Source organism: Ranitomeya variabilis, chromosome 6, assembly GCF_051348905.1.
Source record: "Ranitomeya variabilis isolate aRanVar5 chromosome 6, aRanVar5.hap1, whole genome shotgun sequence".
Classification (NCBI taxonomy): Eukaryota; Metazoa; Chordata; class Amphibia; order Anura; family Dendrobatidae; genus Ranitomeya; species Ranitomeya variabilis.
This window is the reverse complement of record NC_135237.1, coordinates 563,135,343-563,157,403: the sequence shown is the minus strand read 5'-3', so window position 1 is coordinate 563,157,403 and position 22,061 is coordinate 563,135,343. Positions and strand designations below refer to the sequence as shown.

The 22,061-nt window shown below is 38.9% G+C and overlaps 1 protein-coding gene across 10 annotated transcripts in view; it reads right to left on the bottom strand.

Moving 5' to 3' along the window:
* ADGRB1 (adhesion G protein-coupled receptor B1) overlaps positions 1-22,061 on the bottom strand; it is a 478,004-nt gene that overhangs the window by 40,912 nt on the left and 415,031 nt on the right. For 3 of the 10 annotated variants that reach the window (XM_077271337.1, XM_077271338.1, XM_077271340.1), the window contains one exon: positions 20,940-21,025. In XM_077271337.1, the coding sequence (XP_077127452.1) occupies positions 20,940-21,025 (86 nt within the window). Of the gene's footprint in view, positions 1-10,849; positions 10,925-12,695; positions 12,816-20,939; positions 21,026-22,061 lie in introns of all 10 variants that reach the window. The other 7 variants (XM_077271339.1, XM_077271330.1, XM_077271332.1 and 4 more) reach the window with 4 other exon arrangements.

Sequence of the window (22,061 nt, the reverse complement as noted above, 5' to 3'; positions counted from 1 at the left end):
TCCTATGTACAAGAATGTAACTACTATAATACTGCTCCTATATACAAGAATATAACTACTATAATACTGCCCTATGTACAGGTATATAACCGCTATAATACTGCCCTATGTACAAGAATATAACTGCTATAATACTGCCCCTATGTACAGGAGTATCTCTGTGGTATTACAATGATCCTGTTACAGTATCACTGGTTTCCCTTCATTATACACGTTGTATCTTGTGTTAATCTGACAAATGAACAGCAGAGAACAATAAATACGCTTTCACTATAGGAAGCTGTGGACAAATAACATGAGCCCTGAGCCTTCAGTCCGGGGAATTTGTAAAGGACAATTTTGCGTTGAATTGGGGCCAGTGTTGAAGTCACAGTGAAGGAGACAGCAGAGTTAATTGTGACATTCTCCGACATTGTGTGACAATGCAGCCGTAACTGCAGCAATTGTGCAGGAAACATTTTAGGAGATGGTGTCAATTCTGCGTTAGATAGCAGCAGGTAATGGTCCATCGCTGCCGTATAAACGCTAAAGCGCAGCTGAAAAAACATTTTCCTGTCAAAACCTGCAATTTCACTGCCATTTTCTCTATTATGTCCGATGAACAGCAGGAAGTATGGTCTGGAAATGATTGAAGCCTTTTTGCAATTCTCAAAGGAGAAATGTAAGCAGGTATTGTACCGGGGTTGGCGTGAGGCTCCGGGAACGAGCGAGCCATTAATTACCGACCACTAAATTATCAATATGCAAACATCAAATGTCGGGTGTGAAGATGGCGGCTGGATGGGAAGAAGGAGACTTGTAACCGCAGAGACTCTGGATGATGGGAGCACTGGGGGGAAGAGCAAGGATTTATTGTAATAACATCTATTAAGTATGAAGACACACACACACATATATACAAGTAAACACATCCATGTATTGTTATATACACGTTTGCTTCCTTTGTGTGTATTGGAACAACACAAACAAGAAAGAAATAAAGGAATACTGGACATCATTTCACACAAAAAAAACAAAATGGGCTGGACAAAATTGTTGGCACCTTTTCAAAATTGTGCGTAAACAACTTTGCTTCAAGAATGTGATGCTCGTTCACACTCTCCTGTGGCAAGTAACAGGTGTGGGCGATATGAAAATCACACCTGACACCAGAAAGAAAGAAGAGAAGTGGACTTAATTTTTGCATTGTGTGTCGGTGTGTGCCACACTAAGTATGGAGAACAGAAAGAGGAGAAGAGAACTGTCTGAGGACATGAAAACCAAAATTTTTGTATAAGCTCAAGGTTACAAGTCCATCTTCAAAGATCTTGATGTTGCTTTGTCCACGGTGCATAACACAACAAAGAAGTTTACAACCCATTGTACTGTAGCTAATCTCCCTGGATGGAGACGGCAGAGAAAAATTCGTGAAAAGTTGCAGCACAGGATAGTCCGGATGGTGGATAAGCAGTCCCAATCAAGTTCCAAAGAAATTCAAGCTGTCCTGCAGGCTTCAGGTGCATGAGTGTCAGCGCAAACCATCCATCCACATTTGAATGAAATGAAGTGTTATGGCCGGAGACCCCGGAGGACCACACTGCTAACACAGATACATAAAAAAGCCAGACTGCAGTTTGCTAAAATGTACGTGAGAAAGCCACAATCCTTCTGGGAAAGCATCTTGTGGACAAATGAGACCAAGATGGAGCTTTTTGGTAAAGCACATTATTCTACTATTTACCAAAAATGGAATGTGTCTACAAAGAAAAGAACACAGTACCTACAGTCAGATATGGTGGAGGATCAGAGATGTTTTGGGGTTGTTGTGCTGCCTCTGGCACTGGCTGCCTTAACTGTGTGCAAGGCATCATAACATTTTTAGATTACCAAAGGAATTTGGGTCGCAATGTAGTGTCCAGTGTCAGAAAGCTGGGTTTGTGTCCTAGGTTATTTTGATGGTTATAGGAAGCGATTGATTAGAGTAATTTATTCCAAAGGGTATGCAACCAAATATTATGTTTAAAGTGCCAACAATTTGGTCTAGCCCATTTTGGGGGTTTTGTGTGAAATTATGTCCAATTTGCCTTTTTTCGGCTGTCTTTTTTGTTTTGTTCCAATACCCACAAAGGAAATAACCCTGCGTGTAACAAAACATGGGGAATTGTGATCATTTTCTGAAATACTTTATTTTCTTTAACAATTATAAGGGTGCCAACACTTGCGGCCATAACTGTATAACATGCAAACACATGCACGCATTTATACACATGGAAACACATACACACATATAAACACGATTACACACACGTACTAAGACATACATATACACAGATCAATATAACATGCACAAACCCATATGTATACACACACACTAGGACAAACATACTGGACCCACCCACATATATTCTTGCTTGTACAAACATACTGAGACAGACACACATAGACAAACATCCACACATATATACATACAAACACACACACATGTACATGCTTACACACATACATAGATATAACATACACAAACATATACACACACATGTACACTCTTACATAATGAGACAAACATATATACAGATGGCTATAGCATACATGAACACATACATATGTAGACACATACTGAGATAAACATATAAAACATAAACACACATACATAATAATAATACATGCTGACATACATACTAAGATGTCCACACAAACATAATATACTGTACACTAACACAAACACAAATAGAATCCTAGAATCGTAGAGTTGGAAGGGACCTCCAGGGTCATCGTGTCCAACCCTCTGCTCAATGCAGGATTCCCTAACTCATCCCAGACAGATGTCTGTCCAGCCTCTGTTTGAAGACTTCCATTGACGGAGAACTCACCACTTCTCATGGCCGCCTGTTCCACTCATTGATCATCCTCACTGTCAAGAAGTGTTTTCTAACATCTAATCTGTATCTTCTCCCTATCAGTTTCATCCCATTGCTTCTCGTGCTTCCATGTGCAAATGAGAATAATGATGATCCCTCTATGCTGTGACAGCCCTTCAGATATTTGTAGACGGCTATTAAGTCTCCTCTCAGTCTTCTTTTTTGCAGGCTAAGATCTTTTAACCGTTCCTCACAGGACATACTTTGCAGTCCGCTCACCATCCTGGTCGTTCTTCTCTGAACTTGCTCCAGTTTTTCAACGTCTTTTTTTAAAATGTGGCGCCCAGAACTGGACATAGTATTCCAGCTGAGGCCTGACCAAGGAGGAGTAGAGGGAGATAATTACTTCACGTGGTCTACACTCTGTGCTTCTCTTAATAAATCCTACAATTGTGTTTGCCCTTTTCGCTGCTGCATCACACTGTTAACTCATGTGCAGTCTGTGATCTATTACTATGCCCAAGTATTTTTCACACGTGCTGTTGCTTAGTTCTATCCCTCCCATTCTGTAGATGTAATTTTTGTTTTCTTGCCCAGATGTAGAATCTTGTATTTCTCCCTGTCAAATACCATTCTATAAGTCGCTGCCCATTGTTCAAGCTTATCTAGATCCTTCTTAATCTATTCTGTATTCTCTAGGGTTAGCTATTCCTCCTAGCCTTACATCGTCTGCAATTTTGATCAGTTTACCTTCAGTTCCCTTATCTAGATCACCTATAAAAATGTTGACCACTGGGGCCAGGGCAGTACATGGACACATACAGTACAGACCAAAAGTTTGGACACACCTCTTTCTGTATTTTCAAGACTATGAAAATTGTAAATTCACACTGAAGGCATCAAAACTATGAATTAACACATGTGGAATTATATGCTTAACAAAAAAGTATGAAACATCTGAAAATATATCTTATATTCTAGGTTCTTCACAGTAGCCACCTTTTGCTTTGATGACTGCTTTGCACATTCTTGGCATTCTCTTGATGAGCTTCAAGAGGTAGTCATCAGGAATGGTCTTCCAACAAACTTGAAGGAGTTCCCAGAGATGCTCAGCACTTGTTGGCCCTTTTGCCTTCACTCTGCGGTCCAGCTCACCCCAAACCATCGCGATTGGGTTCAGGTCTGGTGACTGTGGAGACCAGGTCATCTGGCGTAGCACCCCATCACTCTCCTTCTTGGTCAAATAGCCCTTACATAGCCTGGAGGTGTGTTTGGGATCATTGTCCTGTTGAAAAATAAATGATGGTCCAACTAAACGCAAACCGGGTGGAATAGCATGCCGCTGCAAGATGCTGTGGTAGCCATGCTGGTTCAGAATGCCTTCAATTTTGAATAAATCCCCAAGTGTCACCAGCAAAGCCCCCCCACACTATCACACCTCCTCCTCCATGCTTCACGGTGGGAACCAGGCATGTAGAGTCCATCCGTTCACCTTTTCTGCGTCGCACAAAGACACGGTGGTTGGAACCAAAGATCTCAAATTTGGAGTCATCAGACTAAAGCACAGATTTCCACTGGTCTAATGTCCATTCCTTGCGTTCTTTAGCCCAAACAAGTCTCTTCTGCTTGTTGCCTGTCCTTAGCAGTGGTTTCCTAGCAGCTATTTTACCATGAAGGCCTGCTGCACAAAGTCTCCTCTTAACAGTTGTTGTAGAGATGTGTCTGCTGCTAGAACTCTGTGTGGCATTGACCTGGTCTCTAATCTGAGCTGCTGATAACCTGCGATTTCTGAGGCTGGTGACTCGGATAAACTTATCCTCAGAAGCAGAGGTGACTCTTGGTCTTCCTTTCCTGAGGCGGTCCTCATGTGAGCCAGTTTCTTTGTAGCGCTTGATGGTTTTTGCAACTGCACTTGGGAACACTTTCAAAGTTTTCCCAATTTTTCGGACTGACTGACCTTCATTTTTTAAAGTAATGATGGCCACTCGTTTTTCTTTACTTAGCTGCTTGTTTCTTGCCATAATACAAATTCTAACAGTCTATACAGTAGGACTATCAGCTGTGTATCCATCAGACTTCTGCACAACACAACTGATGGTCCCAACCCCATTTATAAGGCAAGAAATCCCACTTATTAAACCTGACAGGGCACACCTGTGAAGTGAAAACCATTCCCGGTGACTACCTCTTGAAGCTCATCAAGAGAATGCCAAGAGTGTGCAAAGCAGTCATCAAAGCAAAAGGTGGCTACTTTGAAGAACCTAGAATATAAGACATCATTTCAGTTGTTTCACACTTTTTTGTTAAGTATATAATTCCACATGTGTTAATTCAGAGTTTTGATGCCTTCAGTGTGAATGTACAATGTTCATAGTCATGAAATTACAGAAAAATCTTTAAATGAGAAGGTGTGTCCAAACTTTTGGTCTGTACTGTATGTACTGTAAAAAAGGAGAAGATCCAGCTCAACGATATAGTGAAAAGTCCATAGTTTTATTTCACCTCGAAAATAGCATGGTGTAAGGACAAAACATCAGCATACAAAAGGGTTAAAAACCAAGATCAACGCGTTTCCGGTGACTAAGCACCCTTAATCATGATTAAGGGTGCTTAGTCACCGGAAACGCGTTTATCTTGGTTTTTAACCCTTTTGTATGCTGATGTTTTGTCCTTACACCATGCTATTTTCGAGGTGAAATAAAACTATGGACTTTTCACTATATCGTTGAGCTGGATCTTCTCCTTTTTTCCTGTTTGTTTACGCCCTGACACAGCGGTTCCGTGCTCCGAGACCTGGGGAATGTCGGTATGGTGAGCTGGACTTTGTTCCTTTACACTGTATGTACTGTACATGCTGCATTCTGAGAGAACTCTTACACACACACTGAGACAAACACAAAAGTAACACAGTACATACACAGATATATAATACACACATAAGCATATTCATACAGGCGCTTACACAGTCTTGAATTTCACAAAAAAATTGTAGGGATAAAAAAACAAAACAAAAACAACTTAAAAGACTAATACTGACCCACATTCACAAAGATGGTGAAGAAATCCCAGGTTAGACCAACCTAAGCTGTGCTGCACGGAGGGACAGGTGAGGGGCAGGCGAGTATTACTTTTTCTTATAGAAATATTTATATCTGTCTGGGGTCTGGAGATATCCGAGGATAATAGTGTGCAAGCAAATATTTCATTCACCCTATCAATTACATTTACACTATAGCCTTTCCCTCACACACTATCCTTCACTGTGGTGCTGTCACACACTATCTGTGCAGTTTCTTCAGTGTTTTATGGCTTTTCATTCTCTATCTCTATAACTAAGCTGTGACATCCTCTCACTATCAAGATTCACCACGTCTTTCCTGCTTCTGCTTTTATACAGGCTCAAATAGCTCTCTCTCAATCTCTATTGCTCAGAGGTGACAGCCTCTCACTATCCCGATTTATCACAAGAAAAAAACTGCTGCATTCCCTGCTTCTGCTTTTATGCTGGCTATGATAGTTCATCCTAATTGGCTAAGGGATACCATGTGATGTGAAAGCTGCAAAGCATTATGTGAAAGCCAGCATTGCCACACAAGAGGTCAGGTGATCTTTCTCTGGATGATGCAATTTTTGGCAAGGTGCAAAATGGCAGAGACCAATGTACGTGGCTCTCAGGAAGTGAATACCATATTTAGCAAATTCCCAAAAATTCAATTTTCACTGATGTGATTCCCTCATCTCCAGTCTCCTCTATTGACTAGTAAGGTTCAAATTTATTTGACCCCCTATTACTGGTGTGTAAACAAGTCAACATTATCACAAGTACAGCTAAACAAGTACCCACACATAATGTAGATACATATATATTCAAGCACACAAATACGTATACATGTTTAGATGCATACGCTCACAGGCATACGCCCAAAGATATAGTCACAATTTTTTGAAACTCAAATTAGCCAGCTTTGCTGAATTCTTACCGGGATATGACTCGCTCTAAATCCTCCAAATTCCCTGGAAAACATATATTACACAAACTCTATTCTTACACAATAATTTTCATGCTGTCACTCACTATCTGTAGAGTATCTTCAGTATTTTATGCCATTCTCATTCTATAGATTCGCTGTGACGTCCTCTCACTATCCAGATTCGCCATATACATGTGATAGATACATACTTACGCTCACATACTCCGTTGCCCATAGATGCTGCATATATACACACACACACACATGCATACATGGATGTATGAACACCCAGATACATTTATATACTTTCATGCCGGGAGTTTGGATACTCATCACTTTACCACTTTTGCATCCACATGTTACATTGAGCTGTAACTTCAGCACAATCGCGGCATGAATCTTTGTCACTCCTGCTCAAGTCAGGAGTTGTGAAAATCTTCACTAAATCTAAACCTAAATTTGAGATTCCCGAGTCGTTTGACCGAATGGGATAATAAAATGATAAGTCTCCTTATCCACCTGCGCGAAGCACCTAAAGCCAAAATTATGGTGGAAACCAAATACCTAAACCCACCACTCGGAACATTATCACCAAATGTCCCCCAAGCTCGACAAATACAAACAAAAAATAAAAAAAAGTGTTCACAAATAAACCTAAAAACTGCAGCTTTACTCCAAGCTCGATATTCCGAAATAAAAAAAGAAATTCAACATCAATCATTAACAGGGAAGTTGTTCATGACCGAAAGATACCCGACAAGTTCAGAAAGTGAACTGCATGTTATATTCAATACCGACAGAAGCAAAAAAAACAGATTAAAGAGTAAAATCAAAGTTCTTTGAAGCTCAGACTCACAAAGAATTAAATAGCAACAGAGCAGCCAAGCAAAAAAAGACAAAAACAAACACAAAAAAACATCAGGGTAAAGTGAAAAAAACACAAACAAACATAAAAAAGCTACAATCTACAGTACACCAGATATCAACAAAAAGGTTCCATCAGACAATAAAAAGAGGAGAGAGAAAACTCCCTTCTTAATTTCGCCATGTCAGCAAAATAACCATTTTTTTTTTTAAACAAAAATAAAATAAAATTTTCAAGCAAACTTCTGGCCAACATCGAGTAACTATTACCAAAGTACTGAGCAGCAGATAACACAGTAAGAGTCTAGCAAATGTAATGGAGTAGCGCTTTTTTTTTTTTTTTTTTTTTTTTTTTTTTTTTAATAATTCAAGGTGATAAAATTAAAGAAATGGATAAAATTATTTTAAATTAGAATAATGAGAATTTTCAAGAATTTAATAGAGAAGCTAATGTTAATAATCGAGGTAGTAATTATTTATGACTTTTTTTTAAACATTTTTGGATTCAATTATTTACATTTTTCATTTCTGTATTTTTTTTTTTTATTCCCCGACAATATATAAAATAAAATATCCTAATTTATGGGCTTAAAAAAACCCCAAAAAACGACTAATATATCTTTATAGGGAAACCAGCAAAAATGGGTTAATGAGTCAAGGGGTCCAGATAAATGAAATAAAGCCCTAATAAAATTAATGAGGCTGCTAATTTATAGTTTCAAGATAGCAGAAGAAAAAGTTTCCACAAAAAAAAAAAAAAAGTAAAACAGCAAAAGTTAGGAAGCAGACACGCTGGAAAACTATTGGCATTTAGGGAACGTTCACATGGATCGGATAAATTGTAATTCCTGCAGCTGAATGTAGCGTTGACCATTGGATTTGCAGTTTGCACAGTCATGGATTCACAAAAGGATTAGCACAATTACACTAATCCAATGTATTTAAAGAGTAAATGTAATTTTATATATATATATATATATATATATATATATATATATATATATATACATATATATACATATTTAAACCTACAGGCATTGCAAAAAACATTTTGATTTCTTCTCTCCCACACGAACAGCTAAAAGTGCTGTTTAGCTACTTAGTTCATGCTCTTTTATAAGCTGCCTTGAACTGCTGTGCAATCAGACGCTATTTACAAACGTTCCCACCGCCTGATGATGGAGGAACGGAACAGAGAAGTGTTTATAAAAAATATTAGAGTTCCGAGTCTTGCTAGAGCAGCAGTTTAAAGCAGCTTCTAAAAGACCATGAACTAAACAGCTAAAACAGAACTTTCAGCACGCTGTTTAGTAGAGAAGGAAGCAAAATATGGTGAGTTATATTACAAAAAATTCAAAAACTCTGAAAAGGCTGATTAATAATTGTGGTGCAGTGACCAATGTTACCAATGTTACAGCCAGGGGGCGCTGTGTGTGCGCTGCAGGATGCACTTGGATTTATAACTGTGGTGGTGAGAGAAAGTCCGGCAGGATTATAAATGGCCGGTATGTGTGTCGCAGAGGAGGACACTCTGCGCTGTCAGTCTAAAGTTATGTTGGGTTCTGGGACCTGTAGTCCCACAAGTAATTGTGTAGTTCTAATGGGAGATTGGCAGGGCTAGTTATGAGAGATGGGAGGGTCAAACTAGCCACACACACCCACACTCTCACCCAGGGGAGTGGTTAAGGGTAGATAATGTGACCAGGGTGTGGGTCACATGGTCTTGTGAGGTTCCTGTGCAAGGTCCTGGACGGTCAGAGTTGGAGGCTCCTGGGAGTGGAGTCGTCCTGGAAACACCTAGAGACCGTAGACCTGGACGGTCTGTGTTGAGGACCTGGGACTGACGTGAAGTCAGCGTGAGGAGTGGAACTCCTGAAAGGTAACCCCGGACAAAGGGATTATAATATACAGCAGAGAAGCCTATCTGCTACATGAACTGTCTGATGTCCTATAATGTTTCATGGCTGTAATGAAACGGACTGTACCCTGTCTGGTTTATGCAGAGTTTAAATAAACCATATGGACAGATTTGTGTGAGGTACCGTGCCTGAGTGCTTGAATCCTATGCCAAGCGAGTGTTCCCCAAGACCTGTAGTGGGTGAAATGCTACATAATTAAACAATAAAAAATGATTAGTCACTCTTCAAATTTGTTATCTAGGCAAATATATATATATTTTTTCCATGACGGAAAAAAAATCCATCCTGACGTTGTCTGAAGCATGTGAATGGTGTTGTATTATTGGTGATCTACCGAAATCCTGTGCCGTAGCAGTCAAGTTGATGGCTGCTTCATCTGTGCAAATCTATAGATTCACTTTTAAGCGTAACAGCTGTTCTTTCTGATGATTTAATAAAGATTTAAAAATTGTCACATGTTCCACCTCAGCCCACATGATTTATGATACCCCCACCATTTATATATATTAAAATTTCTGCAGTGTTTAGCTTCAATGCCACAAGATTTATGTAAATCCTCTGAAACCTCGGTCAGCAATAAAATCCAGTAAATATGGAACAAAATTGGTGGTGCATCTGCACTGTGCCGGTGAGGCTGCATCGTGCCGGTAAGGCTGCACCGTGTCGGGGAGGCTGGACTGTGCCGGTGAGGCTGGACTGTGCCGGTGAGGCTGGACTGTGCCGGTGAGGCTGGACTGTGCGGTGAGGCTGTATTGTGCTGGGGAGGCTGCACCGTGTTGGGGAGGCTGCACTGTGCTGTAAGGCTGCACTGTGCCGGGGAGGCTGCACTGTGTCGGTGAGGCTTCACCATGTCGGTGAGGCTGCAGCGTGCTGGTGAGGCTGAACCGTGTTGGTGAGGCTGCAGCGTGCCGGCGAGGCCGCATGCTGCGAGAGGGGAAGAGATGCCCTACAGCCGAAAAGGAGAGGTGAATGAAATTTTTTAAATTTGACACGTTGGCTGGAAAAACTATTTATTATGAGGAGTTTGTTATCTGTCTGCGGACCCCACATGAATGGAGTATGATACTGGTTTTTTTTGTCAGTTTTTTTTATATACATAAAATTGACGTAAATTTTAAGCAGCTACTCCATCTACATACTGTGCGAACATCTTTCCTACAACAAACTCAACAAACTGACCGACAGAATGACTGTCCTGGCACAGATAAGCACAAATGCCCATTCACGTCACAAGGCCTTGCGGGTAGAGGACGCATACCTTCTGCATCGAGTGGGCTTGGTATGCACTTCTGCTACAGGTTTCTGTTTGTTTGTACTATCCACCTGATGAGCGCTGTAAAAAACAACACCACTCCATAAAAAGCAGAATCATAGCACCGACCATCTCATATGACGCTAAACCCTACCTCAACCTGGATGACCAATTTTTAAATTATTCAAAACAATATGCTAGGTGGGCTAATTAACTACTTTCCTATTCCCTTCCCCCCAAAAATAAAAAAAAAACAAAGACTCAAAATATGCCACCTACACCCTCCAATATTCTCATTCTCTGTGCTAACCAATCGGAGGCCTTATGCACATTTAGAAGTCTATGACTTCCATCTATAATGAACAAATATACAATTTTACATAAACCTGGACCTGACATGTGCATAGAGCACGTGGACACATTCACTGTAAATCTACGAAATCTAATTTTAGGGGCGTGCAGATGTATCAATCACATTTAGATCTGAGGGGGTCCAAATACTACTTCTTCAAATTGGTTAGACACTAGTATTATAAATGGTACACATGAGGACCTGGTTACCGAATTTGAATTTTGACCCAAGAGCTTCAAGTTAGATTTTTAGTAAATGTATAAATGGATCAAAAAGAAGTACTAGACTAAATTCTTACATCTGATATGTAAAGGCATGCATGGTAGGCAAGGCACATGGGTCATTGTTTTAGGGCCTCCATTATCTTGGGGATCTCCATCTTCAACCTCTTTGCCAAGAATGGTTCTTCTAATCTGGTTCTGAAAATCACAACTAGATTGGAAGAAACCATCATTCATCTAGGTTAAAGCATAATTTCATCCTGTCATTGACCTCGAGTCCCCTTTGAACAAAGGCCCGTGTGATGTGATGATGACTTCATCTCTACAGGAAGCTGAACCCAGCTTGGTGAAGAAGTTGGGTCCAAGTCCCAAATTTTGGTAAGTGCCTCCATCAAAATTCTATCCATCCTTGAATACATCAGTTTCTATAAAAAGAATCTTGACCCCAACATCTCCTGGAAACATTTTAGAATGTAGGGGAATGACAAAGGTTTTAATTTACTAGTTTTCGCTCTTTTACAATTTACAAATTAAATATCTAAAAATTTGATATAAACTTTTAATGCCTATTCTAAGTTGATATAGAAATGAGAGCTTAACTTAAGTAACTTGTATTTTTTTTTTACTGTTAATGCTTATGCTTTACTGACGTAGAAATGAGATCAAAAACTTAAGAAACTTGTAATTCTAAAATCTTTCGTTTTGGGTCCTTTGTATATATATCGACATTCACACAGCACAAACATTGGGAATCCAAAATTAAAAACACACATACACACAGTCCTTGGTCATCTACACCATAAAAATGAGATGAACATGGAGAGATACGATATGTTCCATACAAAGCATTAATCTTTATTACATCAATAAAGTTCAATGCACATGCCTCCAACAAGACCTTATGATGTCTTCCAAGAAAGCACAAAAAAAAGCCACCATTGATCACCATGATAACAATACGGAGAACCAAAGTCTTGATCCTTTTTACAATGAATCCCCAATTGTATCCCTTGCATATGTCAGCGGTGGTCATAATAATGTGGTACGACTTTGGAAACAGCAAGTGAACCCAAAAATGTTTTAGGACAGATGTTAATGAACGAACATTTTGAACATTGCATGGCTGTTGAGCGCAAAAGTAAAATAAAATACATACAAAGTTTAGAAAGAAAATAAAAGGAGGGCAATGATACAGGAAAAAAAAATAACGGATCAAAACAAACAAATGTACAAAGAAAAGAAAGAGAAAACAAAGAAGACGAAAATTAGAAAAACTAACATGGCGTTACTGGTGGCTGTGGCCGATACTTCTGCTGAGGAGACTACGCCACACTTGGAACATTTGAGGGTCATGCCATATAGAGGCATTGTCATCTGACTGCAATTAAAATCAAAAATACTGAAACAAAAACAAAAGATTTGCTTTGAAAACAGAAAATAAAGAGCAGTATCTACTGACAACCAACATTTCGGGTCTTAAAGAAGAACCAAACCAAAACATTTTGTTTACTCGTGGTTTCTCATCGTTTGCTTATCGGAGGCTGCCAGAATTTTAGATATCTCGAGACATTACATAAATAGAAGAAAAGTTGGGCTGTAACAAAAACCTCAAAAATGGAATCTATAATTTTATGATTAAAAAAGCATACCTAAAAAAAAAGATAGAAACCATGAACACATGAAGCAAAAACACACAAACTTTGATGGAAATGACTAATGAATTAGAACATACGGTTGTTGTTTTTGAATGGTTTTGAGTTGTAAGTTTTATGGAAAACCAACTTTTCTTCTGTCGGGTAACCATTGGGAATTATTTTTTGCTCACCAAAGAGACACAAAATTACAACAACCTCCAAAGCAGCAAAATCTGAAATGAAAATTCCAGGCTATAGAACATCTTCAGTAACCATTATGATTTAATATCAATTAAACATTTAGACTTAACTTCAGAATTTAGCATATTTTTTTGAGTTTGGTTCCACTTTAAGTCTGGTAAAGCTACAGATCTTAAAGTTCCATCAGATTCAAATCTTGGCGGCTCACCAATGGGATTGGGGAATTTAATATTGAAGAGACCAAGCAACTCTTTCGCTGAAAAAAATTGAGAAGAACACACAACTTCCCTAAAAAAACAGGCGCTTTTATGTAGAAGAAAATACAGGTTGAAGCTTATGTAAAGGCTCTTGTTATTGGGAATTTGTAGACATTTTTAGGGTTGATTTTAGGATTGATGAGTCCCTATTAATATTTAAAATTTAGTTTAGAAGTAGATATGGTAGAATCCAGTAATTAGGGGAAAAAAATGCAGCAAATGCTCATCAATTATTGGAAAAGACTTTTCAAAATCTCGTTAATTTTTTTAAACTCTCTGCTGGTCAGTTGGATTAATCTCTGTTCCAGAATTTTATTTTTTAAAGATTAAATACATTTTCATTTTTTTATTTTAAAATTTATGCTGTGAAACTTTGCAAATCACTTTATTAGGGGAAAAATTCCATGTAAGTGGCTTATAAACCCCAACTTTTTTATGGTCTCTGCTATGATATCAGAAGGTAAGCATTTGGAACACCGATGGTGGCAGTGATAGGTAACTTATACTTGCAAAAGAAGTGTCCTGTGCACCATTCTGTTGTCCAATGACACCCGATGCTGCCCTCCAGATGGTTGCAGGAATACAGAGAAATCCTGGATCCAGAGCACCAGATGTTCTCTCTTTGGTAACTTTCTCAGTGCAGAAAACTCACAAAGTTTGGGCAGCAGCGGTCCTTTTATCAAACCCTTGAAAAAGAGATAAAGGCCCTGCATGGCCAAAACGTTGTGATTTTTCTGCACTAAGAACATTGCGAAAAGTAGGACATCTGGTGACCTAGTTCCTGGATTTCTCAGTGATAGGTCAGCACTAGTGATGAGCGAGTATGCTCGTTACTGGAGTTTCTTGGGTGGTCTCCGAGTATTTTGGCATGCTCGGAGATTTGGTTTAAGTTGACACAGCTGACTAAATCTCCGAGCACGCCAAAATGCTCGGAGACCACAAGAGCATGCTTGGAGAAACTCGAGCATACTCACTCACCACTATTCAGCACTGATCTCCTCTGAGTGTTGTGCTCATCGGAACAACCTCCTGCAGCTTATCCCCTGAGTCAATGAGACTCAGGTGCAGAGAAGACCCATCACTGCCATCATCTGTACTCCAAATGAGCATGTTTTGATATCAATGCAACTAAAGGAAAGCAAATAAACTGCGGAAAATCAGGGGTCTGGAAGCCACTTACATTCAATTTTTTTTATACTGGAATTAAGACTAATGCCCTAATAGCGTGATGTCCAAAGTTTCATAACTTCTACAATGGACAAAATTATTTTTAAAAAATGTATAACAGTTTTGTTACTATTATTTATAGGAATATAATAGTAATAGGAGAGAGAAAAAAGCGGCAGCAGTACTGCTAAAACACTTGTTATTTTTTCTCATGTCAAGGCCATAACATTCTTCAAGGGATAGTCCAATATTTAACGTCACACGACCCTTGAACAGAGATCAGATCTGGACAAGTTTCTGAGAGAGAGGAGGGCATGTACAGACTGATCCCGGACTCAATAGCAAATTTCTCATAATAGGGACACTAATGGGCCATGGAAAAAATACACCGAAAACCCTTTTAACATGTTTTTTTCCTCCACACAAACAAGACCTTTAAACCTTGATCCGCTGGCTCCATATACTCATCTTGACTCATACAGTCGACTTTCGGTCTCTTCTATATTAAACATGTCATAAACAAAGTGGATCTTGCTTAATATTCAGTGCATTGAAAAAAAACCCACAAAACAAAACAGGTGCCCCATGCTCTGTTCACCCCTTCACCCCTGAGTCATTAGCCTATTCTACAGAATGGACCAAACAGCGACAGCACCTCTCCGGATTCTGCATGGACAATGCTTCTTTTCATGTCTTAAGAACAAGCTTAACTTTTAATTAAAGGCTTTCTTTAATAAACTAAATGAAGTAGCTGAGGAATGTGGACTACGACTGAATGTAAAGTACTTGTGAACTTTAAGAGTCCTCCTCTCAGAAGAACATGTGAATTTACGAACACAAAGAGACACTTTAACGAGGTTCGGCAAGTAAGTTGAGGGCACTGTCGAATAATAACATCGTCAACGCACTTGGCCCTTGGAAGTTCTCACAGTGTCAAAAAAGGAGGCTCTCAGGAGTGAAGAGGTTAACTGAGGACACAATGGTACCGTTTGGCAAATGCACCGGGGAATCGAACCACAGCAATGACATCATGTATTGTGAAAAGTCTACCGGTTTATTGCAGTGCAACACGAAAACAGGAAACCAGCAACAACCGATAGGACGTAGTTTCGAAAATATAATGTGCCCAATATTGTTGGAATTTTTTAAAATTTATGACAACCTAAAAAGTGACTGTAGAGAACCAGAACCTATGAAAAGAAAAGTCATAAGGTAACCGTTCTTTCCATTTTCTGTCTTTGGGTCTGTCCATTGCTGGTCCCATGTAGACGTGGTACACCGGATACACAAAATTTCATGTAATCTTATCTACAAAACATCTACTTAACATTCTAAGCTCGACATCTAATAAATATCAGGTTAATTACCGAGTTGGCCGCCACTGGTTGGAAAACAGTTTGGATTTTGAGCTCCGAACATAATCTTAAATTCAAAACTTTTTTAATGTTACTTATTTATGAAGAGGTGAAATGGTAAAATGGTGAAGTGAGAGTTTTACAGACAAGTAGAATCATTGCAAAAAAAAAGTCAAAGCGTTCAACTTTCTAGACTCTAAAAAGTTGACCTAAAATTAGTTTATTAGTTTGCATCTTCTAGAGATAAAGCATTTTTTTATTATTATGTTTGAGCATGAAATATGTTTTTCTTAAATTTCTCATGACATCCAAAAAACAACCATTTTAATAAAATATTTATAAAAATGAAATACAAAGAACAAGATATAAAAAATGGTGCAGATTAATGTCAGAGATCAATTGTATAGATACAATTTCCATTTTGTTTTTCTTTATTGTTTTTGTAATTCAATTTTAGAAATCTAATCTTACTGGAGCTAATGTTAGATCTGGTTGGACCTTGGCCAGATCCAAAATGTTTACTGTTGATAAAGTTTGACAATCTTCAGCAGATAAAGTACAGCAAACCTGTGCCATGTCTCATTGATGATTTTCTCTTGAATCCTAGACATAAGACTTCCCCAATCCTACCAGCTGTTAACAGGATGTGACTGATTGAGGGGGATTGGTCCTAAAAACGTATTGAGATTCCAAGACCTTTACATGAGACCAACACACTTCTACCAGTTGTCAATGCAACATGAAAAAGTAAGGCTGATCTCACACATCCGTGAGTCACGATCCAAGAATGTAGTGGCTGTTCGTAGGTCTTCTAACCCCAACTCAGAATACAAGCAGCCAATCCATATTACAGTTCCTACTCAGACCATAAAAACATGGATGTGTGATACCAGTCTAAAGGGTCAAAACATTTAGGATTTTTAGGTTTGAGAAGTCCTAAACAAGGGACAAACGCAGGTCTTCTACTTGAAACATGATAGAATGAGGAGTTTCGGAACCCAAAACAGTTTGTTCTATTGGCTTTGAAGAGTCCAGAACATCAAATATCCCCAGTCCTTCCAGCTGTCTCAATAACTTGATAGATTGAGGATTATTTGCCTAATTTTTGAGGGTTTGGAGAGACCAGTTTAAGAAAGCCAGACTATTTTACTAGCTGTCGATGCAACATGAAAGATTAAGAGGTTTGCAGAGACCTAACCATGGGACCACCATGTTTTCCCAGCTGTTCATATGAGATGATATAATGGTATTGAATCTAAAAGTTGTTTGGGTTATTGGGTTTGAAGAGTTCCAAACACAAAATCACTACAGATCTTTCAGCTGCTAACACAACTTAATTGTGAAGAATTGGATCCCAAACTTTCTGGTTTAGAGGAGCCTGATACAAAAAAGCAAGACTGTTCTACCAGCTGTCAAAGCAACATGAAGGTTTTTGGCTTCTTAATCTTTTGTTTAGGATTAAGGAGTCCTAAACAGCTGTTTATATTAGATGACATCATGGTATTGGATATAAAATCTGTTCGAATTATTGGGTCTGAAAAGTTCCAAACATGAATCCACTACAGATCTTTCAGCTGCTAACACAACGTTATATATTGAGAAGAATTTGATCCAAAACTTTTAGGGTTTGAAGAGTCAAGAGTAGATTTGATGAACTTGAGTGGATATTATAGGAGAATTCGATTCACGGCAAAGTTGAACATCGATGAGAATTGAATGTTCCTTACACCATCGTTCACTTGTCCCACCATCCGAATAGCCCGCCGTCTGGTCCTCCACTCCTCTTATTTTCTCCTTTCCTTGCTAAATGTAAACTCTTCAGCTTCTTTACTCTAGGCCACGGCTGCTGACTCGACTATATCTCTGATGTCACTATGTGTCATTCTGTCACTTGTGTGTCGCACGTTGTAACGTCATGACATGAACCACGACAGCACAGAGCACAAAAACGTCAGTGGTCCTGTCAAGCCAGAAGCCATGGACTGGAGTGAAGAGGCTGATGAGGATGTGTGAAATAAGGAAATGAAAAAATAAGAAGAGGTTGAGAGAATCGGACAGCCGGATACGAGGACAGCAAAACAGGTTATAGATTAGGTAATATGTTATTACTTTTCTTAACTGTTTGCCTGACCTTAAAATTTGAGAATAATTCAATTTCACACTAAAGAAGAGTTCTCACCTCTAACCACTAGATCCCATTTTTTGTTTTTCAAATGAAACCCTTATTCAATCTGGATTTTCAGCCATTTAAATGATTTAATGTGAGATTTTTTTCCACAGTTGAGGACATCAATAAGGGATTAAGCTCCTTCAGACCCACAGTTTTCTTTTGAAAACAAAGATGTTTTGAACGTTTACTTGCATTAAAGTTAATTCTAGGAACTGAGTTCCGTCATCTAAATTCTCAGCGTAGAGGGAAAATAAGAGACAAGTATTTATAAATCCTAATGGGTAAATCAATGTAAGACTTTAAGATCTCCAACACAACACAATTCTGTGAGCACTGATCTACGCACAACCTCTTAGATGAGTGATGGAAAGCCTAGAACATGAGGCCCTGTCATCACTTATGTCCTTCATCGGGTGTTTATTTATGTCCAATGATGATATGAACACAAAGGTTTTGACATTTTCTGAGTTATTTTTCATCCCCGATCATTCCTTTCAGGCTGGGTAAACATCTTCTAGATAAACACGTAAGCGGTTGTTCACAGGTATTATTGCTCCATTATGATGGGTCATTTCACTATTTTTTGACCTTTCTGAGTCCTTCAGAAAATGTTTACATATCTATGGTAAGGCAGACTGAAATCATGTCCGTGTGATGAAAGGAGAATGTGATCCAAAAGCAAATAAAAATATGTTTTTTTGCACCCAACTAATTATAAAATAATCTATAGTTTACAAAATATAGTACTGCTCAAAATTCTCATCGTGGACATACAGTAGACCATGTGGTTTAATCTACGAGATTAAACTCTATTTTACATTTAAAGGGGTTCCGAGAGTACTTGACTTCTTTCTTCCAAAAACAGTTCATGGCCACAGGTTTTGTGTAAATCACTCCAATGGAGTTGTGTTGTAACACCAGACAAGGTCAATGGACAGATGTAGTGATGTTTTTGGAAGAAAGCAGTCAAGATTTTCTAAAGCTGAATAACCCACTTAACCCAAAAGGTTTAATATGTTGAGAACTCTGGACGGCCTTCAGAAAATGGTTCTAGAGAAACTTCAACATTGATATTTATAAAAGTAGTCCTGTAGGCTGTAACTCAAGCTCAAAATGGTGGAACACTTATTAACTTGATCTTTTAGGGGGTCTGTTGCACCTCTTTGGCAAAGCGTTGCAGCAAGGCAAAGCTCATTGATGATGAGCGAGTCAAGTTAGTGAACCAATGGGTTGGTTGAATGAGTCATAGAACTGTAGGATCATCTAATCGCCCCAACATATACCACTGGTCAAGTTGAGGGTCATTGACTTCTTACTCTTGATAAGCACTCTCAACAGGGAACACAGGGCTCGAGGGACAACCTTAGGCTCCTTAGAAGTCTAAAGGATTAAGAAACAAACATATTCCTTCTCAAAAATTTTGATTGGTGGTGAGGGCTTGTTGAAAAACAAGGAGTCAACTTAGTAAAGCAATAGTTGATTACTTTCCAAAACCTTAGGACTTCCTGATGGGACAATGGATGACCAAAAACAAGGTAAGAGTGAAAATAACCATGTTCTTTGGTTAAACTTTGTGCTAAGTTTTGGTTGGTACAAGTGACTGGACTTATCTTCCAATTTCAGGGTTGGAGAAACACACATGTATTCGTCAACTTTTCAGGATGTTTGATCTTAGAAGGGGCTGCCTGGGGTTATACTTTTGTGGTAGGTCATCAGTATCAAATCAGTGGGATTCCAACAGCCCCACTGATTATCAATAACAGAGTTGGACAAACCCTTCGAGTGAGTCAATTCAGCCTATATTGTGCAATCACTTCGCATTCCCATTCATGAAAGCATTGGACTTCAGAAATTAGTGGCCCATGGCCTGCGTGCTACGTACCCGTGGTTATGATAATCAGTTGTGAATTCTTCACCAAATGTATCTGCTGTAATGAGTTATAAGAAGGTTTCGATATAACTTAGGTCCCCTAGCGATAGAGTTAGATTCTGCTTCTTTAACGTTTGTGTCCAAACTGTGTTCCAACACCAGTAAAACAATTCATATCATCACGGGAGGTGGCAAAATCGTTACTTCTAAGGATTCTAGAATATTTACACAAAATATGATCAATAACCAGATGTATGTAAGGAAGAAAAGTCCATCTTGTGTAACTGTAGTGTTGGGTTGACGGAACGTCTTCAAGTCTTGTCAGTGAAGATACTTTTATATTAAGTGGTACGAATACTGTAGATTTGTTTTATACTGTCCCCATGCTTCTCAGCGTAGATGGTGCAACAGCATGTGTGTTATTGCAGCTACAATGAATGCAAAATAATAGAGAGATGGACTACTACAATTCCCAGGAAAGTGGCATACGGAGTCTTATCTGCCCCCATAACGCATATTATTACTACTGTGACTGCTCCAGTAGACATAGGAGCAGTTATTGAATCTAATACGCTCTGCTGGCGATGTCCAAGTCTACACAGCAAAGCTGACAAGCTACAAAGAGTCCTATGCAAGCTGTTTTCTTATTTATAGGTATATGATGACTAATTAGTAATGTCACAAGGGTGAAGGGGCTGCGCATGGGAGCGATGCTCTGCATTATGTAGACTCCGGTCTACAATGTATCTTATAAGACATGATATTGAGATATCTTTGTGCCATTTTTCGGGTCACCTTCTGTTGTCACTGATCACAATCTGGTTATTGCTCATAGCATCTGCTCTAAGACACATGGACAGTGGACTTACCCGGCCCGCTCCTTGAGCTTCTTGTCCGTTATGCCGTCTTTTGAAACAAGTTTATTAAACACCAGAATTCCGATGACCATGTTGACCTAAAGGGAAGAAAAAAAAAATACATAAGATATATTCTTAAAAATAAAAAAGAAACAGCATTCCTCGTGGGATTTAGATGGAACCTGGATCTGCACAAAGTTCATGTCCTGCTTCGTCATAGTTTATTCGAGATTTCGTAAATCGGATTACTATACACTTTATTCTTAACTCATAATCCTCCATGTGGAAACATCTGCAATACCTCATTCTATTTCTGATACGTAATGGGGGCATGTTCACCACCACACTCTTTACTTAGAACCACGTTTACGTCTGTAAACTGTTCCAAGTAGAAGCACTTCTACATTATTTTCTTAAATGTTCAGCGACCACTTCTAGGTAACGTTTTCTAGGTCAATCTTGGTGGAACCACTTAAACTTCAAGGTTATTTGGGGTCAAATGACCTCTATGATCGTTACAGTGAGTGGAGCCAAGATCCCACACTTGGCGTTTTTCTACCATTCCCCTTTTTCCTCCCAGTTTTTCTGCCTCTTCTAGATGAGTCCAGATGGAAACTTTAGACCTTTTTTTTGTCTGTTCTGAACTAGACAGTTATTCTATTACTCTATTACCATTTCTAGATTTATCCTGATGTCCCTGATAGATCATTTTTAATCATCTCGCTACTTATTGAGTCACAGACTCTTGTTTCGGCTTCGACCAGATTATTTCCAATTGATCCCCAGTTCCTTTGAGATGACTTCTACAGGATCCACTGCTTGTTCTAGAATAACCTTTGTTTCAATTTTTATTTTGTAAATCAATAGTACGAGTAAAAATAAGAAACTTTGCAATAGGTCTTATTAGAGAAATCAAAGTTTTCTCTTCCCGGACTGATCTCTCACTCTCAATTCATGGGTAAAATCTGACATGAGGGAAGACAGATTTTCCCTTTACTGAGATAAGAGATGACAATTGGTGCTCTTAAGGTTCTATGGAGAGGTGGAGTAGCTGGAGGACGATACAGGAGTTATCCTGAAACAACTCCATAGAACTTTATGAGCACCAACTGTCACCTCCTATCTCAGTAATCG